We start from the raw sequence: 9,912 nt of genomic DNA, 5'->3' as shown, positions 1-9,912 counted from the left end.
GACAATGTGCTCCTCCATCTGGAGTGTGCGCCTTGGCCACCAGGGGGTAATACAATACAGACATAGAGATACAGGCACAGGCACTCAAATTAGATAATTTCCCAGAGCACACCTGACAATATCTCTGGTGTGCCGCGGCACATAGTTTAAAAAACACTGCACTAGAGCTGGGCGTTCCGCCTATGTGACGCATCGGTCCATCTATCCATCACTGACGGACACCGGTTTTGCTGACGGTTGACAAATGACGGGTAAAATTTTAAAATAGACGGGCTAAGCAGAGTTGGAAGGTCCTTTATTTAATCCGTTATTCCGTGCCGCGTACTCATAATACAGGTATACTGTATTTGATTTTTGATACTACATTTTTCAATCTATGTATAAAAGATCCACTATCCTATACCTTACCAAACAACAAAGGGTTTGAAGCAAATAACAAAACTACCACAATGGTGTAATTTATTTTCCAGTGGAAAGGGCTCTCTTGCATAAAAATTACCATTCAAGAATGACATAAAACTGCTGAACAATCAACCAACATAGTGTAAGAACTCATTTTGTACATTTTCTCATAAAAATCAATTCACTCAAAATATTAATATTATTGAGGTACTATATTTGTCCTGCATATGATTCGAAATTAACAAAAAAATATATTAGACCAAATCACATAGTATAGGGCAGTATAAGACCTCGTTTGAACACAACTAAGACATGTTTGCCATCTAGTGGTTATTTATGATATTACAATTTAAAACTACATTTGACCCCTGCATATTCACAGTTCGGCACCCGTGGATTGGCATATTTGCGTATTTTTATCCCCCCCCCCACCTCCCCTTAATATTTTTTCACATTTTGGACTTTTCCTGGTTTCCCATCCCCCACCTCTTTCTTGTGCAATATGTATATTGAATGTTAAGCAACAATGTTTGAAATTTATAAATTAAATATAAATGTTTTTTTCAATTAATCAAGGGGTGAGTGTGGTGGCATGCAGCTCATTAGCCCATCTATGGCGTTTACATACACAGATGCTCAGATTCAAACCCGGAACCTCTAAACTGTGGAGCTGACACGCTAATGCTGCTTTCATGATCATTTGGACCTTTGTAATCCTTATGACACACTTGAAGCACAGCAGAAGTTTAACGGGTTACCAACTTTTTTTTTAAATCATTCAGCAGTAATTTGATTTTTTTTTCCTAATCTTTATTAATGTGCAGCATTTTGTCTGTAGCTTCATTTTTTTAAGGGCTCCATAAAGATTTATGATGACAATTAGTGGATTAAATACATTTACAGCCCTTGCTTTAATATGTAAGAGTTAAACTTTTACCATTTTGATTTGTTTTATTCTTTCTGTAAGGCAAGCTCCTGGATGCTAGAATTTCCCTCAGGATTAATAAAGCGTCCATTTTAACAGCACAGCCGGTGCATTTGTGCTCCCCTACAATGGATGTAACGTTATCATTTTCCTCTTCAATTCCAAAGGTCATAACAATAAATCCAGAATGACACCTTTAAGGATTTAAAGCCATTTTTTAATCTAATCCAAATATCCCCTTATTTATGGCTCAAAAGCAGTTGGTGGGGAGCAAAGGCGGCACACATACCAACAAAGAGCATTGCTGTTGCATACTGATGATGTGTCTGTTGTTAAAGGGTGCCGGATCAACTTCAATGTGCCGTGTTCTGCTCAGATTGAAGCCAAACGCAGAAAAAAAGTTGGGGCGATAAAACAGTGTTTCACAGGGCAGGAGGTCTGATGAACCAAAACACACAAGCCAAAGCAAATCGAGGGCTTTTCAAGGCAAACAAACAGAATATTCTTGGCCAAGCAAGTTACCTGACCTCAACCCAAATGAGTCCCACAAAATTGCAGTCGAGGCCTGGCGCAACAGCCGAAGGGAGGCCATGCAGCAGTTGGTGACGTCCGTTGGGGTTCGACTTAAAAAAAATTTAAAAGTAGAATGTGGAAATGAGACGTGGCTTTAAATTCTAAAACACAATGAGGGGAGTGCGGAGGGGGGGGGGGGGGGGGGGGGGGGGAAGGGAAAGTCCCCCCTTCAATCACAATCACATGATTTTGTTTCCAATCTATTGTGGTGGTGCATAGGAAAACTCTCAAAATAGTAAATGTGTCTGTTACAAATCACTAACAGATGTGACTGGATGCATTCACTTGTGTGCAGTCTGCACCTGGATGGAAAGTTTGTCGCGGTTTAGCGCACGATTCACAAAATGGCGGCGGCACGGTTGCAAGAATCACAAATATTCACCATTTATTTCAAAGTTAAAAGGTAGCACGCATGTACAACGGTTAAGAACACTTTCAGAGGCCTCCCAAAAGCAGTTATTACAATATCTCCAGTGTGTCGCTCCAGTGACGGGTGTCCAACTAGACATGTTATTTAGGACCTCGATAAAAGGAAGTCAAGCTAACGGAATGGGAACGTTTATACATCGCCTCGCCGTCTCTATCATTATGTTCACATTTGGCATCACTGGTTAACTTCCTATCCCAACGGGAGCCTATCCGGTGGATGTCAGGCGCATACAGTTAAAAAAAAAAAAATAAAATAAAGTGTCACAAAGAGATCCACAGATAATTAGCATGAGATCACCTATATCAGCAACTAAGATCACTGAAATTGTCAAATATATGAAATAACTGATAACAATATTAGCTATCAAAAAGCAAACACCTTCATAAGATGTCTTCGGCCTGTGCATATTGTATTCTGAGAGCCAGTTTAGTGTGTAAAATATACAAGGGTGGCCAAGCTTTCATCCATTGTAGCGCTGGTTCAGCACATAAAACAAATTGTCTTGTAAGGTTTTTATCTGGCATTTATTCAATACATTTTCTTGATATATTCCTCAGTCTTAGTGCGAGATCACTGAACACAGTGCAACAACACTAATACAAAATAAAAAAAAAAGTCTATGTAATCTCTTGTGCTGTCCCTTTCGATCTAATTTGTACTTCATCTCGACACTTACGGAGATACAAACCACAAAATGGGAAACGGGAAGAGATACAAGTCACAGAGTGTCACAGTGTGTTGTTGATGTTTTAGAGTTGTTTCATTTTTCCTCTCCACCTTTAACTGAGGACAACATGGCGGTCGAACACAGACTTTCTCTGTTCCTGGACCTGCCTCCTCCAGCGCTGCTGGGCGTGCTCGACTTTGTTCAGCATGTTGGGTCGTGAGTGTGAGCGAGACAGCACATTGTGAGCGTTTGCAAAAGGCTGCTGGTCCTGAAAACACAGACGATTACTTGGTTACTACACCGATGACAGTCAATGCCTCAGATTCCAAGGTTTATAAGGTAGCAAACAGCAAACTTTCTGAAAATATTGCACCACAGTCGATATAAAAAGTTTACACAAGCCTGTTCAAATGCAAGGAACAGTTCCAAATCATTAGCCTAATAGCATAATTGACGATGTCAATCTGGAACACTTTTGTAAAACAAGAAAAAAAGAATTCAATAAACAGGAAGAGGGTGTTGCACTACAGTGGATATAAAAAGGCGACACATATACACCCGTTTAAAAACAAGAATTATGAACAGGTACAAATCATTAGCCCATTAACACAATTGCCCTCGCTTAATGACATAATTGCCAAAGAAATTTTTGAACGCTTTCGCAAAACAGGAAAAAAAACAAGATGAGTCTGTTTGCACTACAGGTGAAATAAAAAGTCTACGCTCCCCTGTTCAAACGCAAAGAATTATCAACAGTTCCAAATCGTTAGCTTAATGACATAATTGCCCAAGTCATTTATGAGAATTGTTGGAAAAGAAAAAACATCAACGTCAACAAACAACAGGAGTGTGTTGTACTACCATAGTAGTAAATTCTACACAACCCTGTTCAAATGCAAGGAATTATGAACAGTTCAGAATTGTTAGCCTAGAAGGATAAGTGCCTTAGTTTAAGATCATAATTGACTTAAGAGCGTAATAGCCTAAGTCATTTCAGAAAAACGAAAAAAAAAAACAAACAAGAAAAGTACAGCTGCTTCGATTCAACAGATCTGGACAACTGAAAATCTACACGACTTGGGCAATCATGCGATTAAGCTAATGAAATGCCAGTCAGTGTTAGCACAAAACCTTTGGGCTTCTTTTCGGGAAAAAAATAAATAAAAAAAAATTAAAAAAAAAATCCTAGTAGAACACTTTATTTGAGCTAATCAAGGGCACATTAAATGGTGGAATGTGTGTGATGATTCCCATTTAACATGAGTTTAAATGTGGTTGGTCTGGACACAGTGTGCACATCAGTGCAACCACATAATCTCTATTTTTCTCCCTCTACAATACTTTTTTTTTTTTTCCCAATTGAGCTGTATAGGCTGTAGGTCACATTGCTGGTTTTAAAGGTTTTGAAATGATTAATCTTTTTTTTAAAACATCACAAAAACATGACATTTCAAGAACGGTGTTTGACTTTTTATATGCACTTTATGTCCGAAAACAATGTCACTTTCAAAGGACAATGAAAGCATGCCAGCAAAGGAATCCCAGGTCAAGGATTTCATTAGTTCATGTTTACAGTCAGCATTTTTTCATCAACTGAATTTTCCGCAGTGCTAATTTGCAAGCTCTGCAAGAGGACAGTTTGTATTCCCTGGAAGAGTTTCCAGAGTTGTCTTCCTGGCACTTTTTTTTTTTGCCTATAATGGAAGCATTGGAGACTCGAAAAATTACACAAGCATAAAGAGCACATAATCAAAGTTATAATGCAAAATAAATACATTAGTATAATGTTAGAAATTTAGTCAAAAGGTCATAGTAATACGGTCTCCAGAAGAGATAAATAAAAATATTAGTTGGAGAGACGCTATTCTGGCACTGAATCCTGTCGAGATGCCCGTGAGCAGGTTTCACATGTCATGATGTTGTTCACGCTCTCTTTTTCATTCTGTTTGACTTCCACTTTTTCCACACATTTTTGGTTACTTCCCACAAGGTTACACATTCAAACCGATATCTGATCACTGGCGTTACTGTCTTCCAATACATTTTTCTTCTTCTTCTTCGTGACTCTGCCAAATAAAACACCAAGACAAAAAAGGAATCTTCGCTCTTCGTCTTTCAGCTACTGACAAGGAATTCATAGTTGGGCCTGTAACCACACGGCCTTGGGTTCGATTCCTCTGGGCAGCAATGGTTTATGTGCTGGGGAGTGAATAAACAGTGGAGATGTGTCTAATGCTGAAAGGCTTAATTAATTGAATAGTTATAGATGCGGTGGCACCTTGACTTACAAGGTTAAGTCGTTGCATGACTACACTTGCATCTAAAATCATCTTCCCCCATTGAAATGAATGAAAATGTAATTAATCCGTTATAGCCCCCCCCCCCCCCCCCAAAAAAAAGAGAACCTGCTACATATTTTTCAATAAGAAACAAAACACAATACTGTACTTCATAAACCCTTACAGTAATGCCATAATTACATAGAACAAAGAATTAAACAGTTTGATTTCATGCATTAAGTTCATGGGCATTTGTACGTGCCTTGGCCTTTATCACGCATGTCTGTGACGTCAATATACGTGTTTCTGTTATTCCCGGAAGCTAGTAGAAGCAGAGCGAGCGAAAGAAAGACATGGCGGGTGCAAGACTGAACTGGTACATTTGCTGTTCCGTTTCAATAAGTGTTAACTTGACGTAAGAGCGCAAAAGGGGAAAAATATATGAAATAACGCTAACGTTTAAATTAGAAATGGACAGAGCAATGTTTTGTTGACACGGAAGTCGCTATGGCTTCTTCTTCTTCTACTTCCGGTATATTTGCTCAATCTGCGCATGTCAAAATAATTTGCACCGCTCGAAATTGTGATGCAATGAACATGCAAGCCCTAATCGGATCAATATTTTTAGTGTCCATGAAAACAGTGCATTCGGTCATAATTTTAATCCGAACTCTGATCGGGTTAAAGAAATTGTGTCCACGGAAACGTAGCCAGTGTTGCCGAGCGCAAATCGAGGAGGAACTAGTTGTCCTTAAAGGTTGCGTTAACATTTCTTCTTCACGTCATTCACCACAATATACAAAGGTAACGCGATCCAATAAAGGAGCTGTACATTATCTTTGCAGTGGCACCAATGTCTGATACAGCTCTTGTGAAGTACTGGATGTCATTCAATTGTGCAGATGTACCTAATGTTGTTTCCTATGCGGAGAGACATGACTGCATTGACTCCAGCTACTGTACCTCTAAATAATAAATGTGCTATGATGAGAAGGCGCAAGCACTCAAAAAGTGCACATGTGATTGGGTTCTCAAGTGGTATCTCCAGTCAGCACTCCCACGCATTACTTCTAATGCGAGAGAATTATTATTAGTGTTATTATTAAATAACACAGGACTCATTTTAATTTCCATCACATTTAAATAGCTACTTTAAGTTTTTGGTTTTTTTTCTCTTCTGAGCGCTACTTCAATGTTTACATTTCAGTATTTCAGCCCTAAAATCTTGTTCAACTTGATCTAGAAGTTTGATGAAGGAGAACTCTTATCTTATACACACACAAGCCCTCACAGATGTTAGTTCAGTCAATATGTAAATAAGAACACAACGGCCACTGGTTGGGGAGGGTCATAATGAGACAAATGTCTTCCAGAAAATGAGTTTTTGATGAGGTGATATGATCACATACCCCGACATCGTCGTCACTTTGAATGAGCTGTGAGTGGCCAAACAGACGTCTTTTCAAGATGGGCTCCAGGAGTGTTAGGTAGACCATGTAGAGAAGCAGCAGACCCAAAATGGACAGGTAGATTATGATGGTGACCTTAGGTGGGGAAAAATAGTACAGGTTAAAAAGATTGCTAAGGGCCAAGAAATCAGCACATATGTTCCATGGACCATTATGGGTATTTTCCATGGGAATTAATAAGAAATGAAAAGGAATGAAGTAAAACTGTGGATATTTACTGTACAAACAATAGCAATGGTCAACAGCAAGTTTTAATCAGAAATGGCTTATGCGTCCCTGTTAGCATCAAAAACATGTCAAGGGAGTTCCTGAGCATACATACAGTATTTGCTCAGGAACTCTCTAAACATATCTTTGACGCTGATTTAAAAAATGTCTTTGACTTTTTTTCCAGCACACAATCTTTTTGACATATTTTCTTTTTTTGCTTTTAAGTTTGACCTACAAAAGCTTATACGGATTTTACCATGTGTTGTGATGGTTAGACACGACTGCCCGCGGCCGGCTTTCTGCAGTACGTCAAACTCAAGAAAAAAATGAAGCGAGAATACCCGACCATCAGGGCACTCAATAAAAAAAAAGAAAAGAAAAAAGAAAATGGAAAATGGGAAAGTGGCAAATTCAAACGTGTAGAATCTACATTGCAGTGTTTATCTCTGTTATGTTGCAATCAAAGCGCCATTTTTTGTGTTCTTTATGATGTAATAAAGCATTGTTTAGATAGCTGTGGTGTCACAAATGCGAAACAAAAAACTGAATCAAAATGAAAGTTCTGCTTGAAATGCATCCTTTCACAAAAAAGCTATTTTTCTCAGAATCTTTCTTGGAAAAGAGTATTCTTTTTTTTCTAATGAAAGAAGAGGATCAAAGCTTTCCTTTGGTAGGTTCCATTTATATAGATACAGAACTAAATTTTCTGGCAACCTTCAAAAATTAGTCAAAATGGGCCAAAATGGCTGGCACGGGCACTTTCAGAACATCACCCGGCATTGAATGAGTTAACTCATATTCCACAAACGCAATATCAATTCAAATGCATTGGTGCAACTAGTGTGCCTGCATAGAACATATTCTTGAACAAACAATGTTTGTGTTGACTACCCTTAGTTTCATTAACCTGTCTAAAAATCAAATATGTCAAAAATGTTCTTGACAATAATATGTTCTATGCGCCCCAACTAGTTTAAAAACTACATTCTGATTAATATTGTGTTGGTGGAATCTGAATTAAGCAGCAAAATACACCTTTTTTTAGCCATCTCAGGGGGCGGCCATTTTGCCATTTGCTGTCGACCGCAAATTTATGTTATGTTGCTTTTCTGCTCTGACCAACCGATCAGAGGACGGAAAATGCTGATGGCATCGAGGGCAAACTCTCAAGCCTTGTGGTGACGAATTCAAAATCTACAAACATTACATTCATTCTACATACAAACACTTAATTCATGAAGTTTCATGAAACAAGTATTAGAATCGAAGTTGAAAATGTAGGTTAGTATTTCTCATAGTCTTTAAACCAGGAAATAAGTAGTGTTTGTGCTTAAAACACTCATACAGTAATGTAATGTGTGTACAACTTACCTTAATAGTGCCCGAGCTTCTCTCCTCATATTTACACTCACAACGTAAACAGTAGGCCTCCACGTCTTTTCCATCCACCGGCATTGGTTCCACGACATGCAGACAGTTACTGGAAAAGGGGAAAACACATTCAAAAACATTCACGCCAGGAAAAGCATCCCGAGTGGGAAAAACACTGAGCATACCAGTCTTTAAGAGAGACATTCTGCTTGTAGATCTGTCCCTCGATTTCTCTGTATGGTGGACAGATGCATTTGCAACGGATGTCTTCAGAATTCTGTAAGACACATTTCATCATATTTTAAAATATACTGTATATTTTTTGTTGACATCATGCCCACTTTTTGGAGATTGTACTGCTTCCACATTTCTATACTGATTCAGTTTTTAAAAGATTCACAAAATTCAAGACATGGGAGAAATTGCTTTTCAGAAGACACACTCGCTCTACAGTGTGATGAATTGTGTTACTAGTTAGAGACAAACAGCGTATTTTAGTACCTGAAGCTGGATGTCAACGATATCAAATAAATGCTCCAGCAGCTTTCCATAACACTACTAGAACAACTACATGTTTAGGGAGGTAAAGCTGCTCACGAGATGATAACTACGTATCACATGCTGACATAATACGCTTCCTCGTTAGCGTCACGAAAAGTACTAGTAGCGCGCATACTTCAACTAGTAACGTGTCGTATTCCTTCTAAACTCCAGTACCTAGGGTGCCAAAGTTGCACTACTACTTTGCAGAAATCCTTACAATAGTGGAAGGCAGTACGGGGGAAGGTAACTAAATGAGACGCAGTAGTTGTACTAGCGCGCTGAATTTTCTTACGAGCCAAGTCAAAGACCGTACTAGTACATTAACCTAAAATTGGATATCAATAATTAAAATAAAAAAATAAAAAAGAAATGTTCAAAAACGACTTTCCACGGACACCAGACCAGCTCAGAACTGTAAATCGCGAATTTGACTAGATGGCAAGCATTTGATGTTATTTATCTGACACTCATTCAACACATCGCGTATATGAGTTGTGATACATAATAAAACAAAAATAAAAACACCCGTGATTAAAATCTACATGATATTTTCCCATCTACCAGCTAGCGTTAGCCTTACCTTCGCTGTTACTTCGCTTAAAAGCAAAACACACACAAAGACTAAAGTCCATAGAAGAAACACGGCCTTCATTTTAAAAACATGTATAGTGCACAAAGAAGAGGTGGTAAACGGTTTGCGCGGAGCACGCCGGTAAAAGTGTTTTGTCTTAACGAGGGGGTAGGTTAACCATGATGCTAGCACACGGATAGATAAACAGGTTCGCAGCGGCTCAGCTGACTTTGAGCTTCCGGAACATGGCGACCAATTTCCGCACATCGTGCACCATTATTAAATAGAACACTTTTGGCGGACGGTTAAGTATCGGTATTTTTACAAGGAAATAATTTTCACCATTTATAAGCAGGTATATATTCAGATAAACTGACTTTATCATTATTATTTCTTATTAAATTCTGTGTACACAGAGAGGTAAAGGTGAGCTCCGAAGATTCTAGGTCTAGGATAACTTTACAGAAACGAA

At 38.5% G+C, this 9,912-nt stretch overlaps 1 protein-coding gene across 1 annotated transcript; it reads right to left on the bottom strand.

Moving 5' to 3' along the window:
* Window positions 1-2,259: 2,259 nt before the first annotated feature.
* tmem9b (TMEM9 domain family, member B) lies at window positions 2,260-9,708 on the bottom strand. Its single transcript, XM_086026701.1, has 5 exons — window positions 9,450-9,708; window positions 8,512-8,603; window positions 8,327-8,435; window positions 6,686-6,820; window positions 2,260-3,265 (listed from the first exon to the last, which is right to left on the bottom strand). Exons 1-5 carry the CDS (start codon window positions 9,705-9,707, stop codon window positions 3,110-3,112), a joined length of 750 nt encoding a protein of 249 aa, XP_085882827.1. The 5' UTR covers window position 9,708; the 3' UTR covers window positions 2,260-3,109.
* Between the last annotated feature and the right edge of the window lie 204 nt (window positions 9,709-9,912).

Source organism: Filicampus tigris, chromosome 3, assembly GCF_054856515.1.
Source record: "Filicampus tigris isolate MCC_2025a chromosome 3, RoL_Ftig_1.0, whole genome shotgun sequence".
Lineage (NCBI taxonomy): Eukaryota > Metazoa > Chordata > Actinopteri > Syngnathiformes > Syngnathidae > Filicampus > Filicampus tigris.
The sequence above is the reverse complement of the archived record's forward strand: the minus strand, read 5'-3'. Positions and strand labels throughout refer to the sequence as shown.

What these genes read in the sequence shown, in the direction of transcription:
- tmem9b (XM_086026701.1), bottom strand. Translation starts at nt 9,707, where the DNA reads ATGTGCGGAAATTGGTCGCCATGTTCCGGAAGCTCAAAGTCAGCTGAG. An exon ending in AATGTCTCTCTTAAAGACTG is followed by an intron (nt 8,436 to 8,511) that starts GTATGCTCAGTG and finishes CCCCTTTTCCAG; the next exon opens with TAACTGTCTGCATGTCGTGG. An exon ending in AAAGTGACGACGATGTCGGG is followed by an intron (nt 3,266 to 6,685) that starts GTATGTGATCAT and finishes CTGTGTTTTCAG; the next exon opens with GACCAGCAGCCTTTTGCAAA.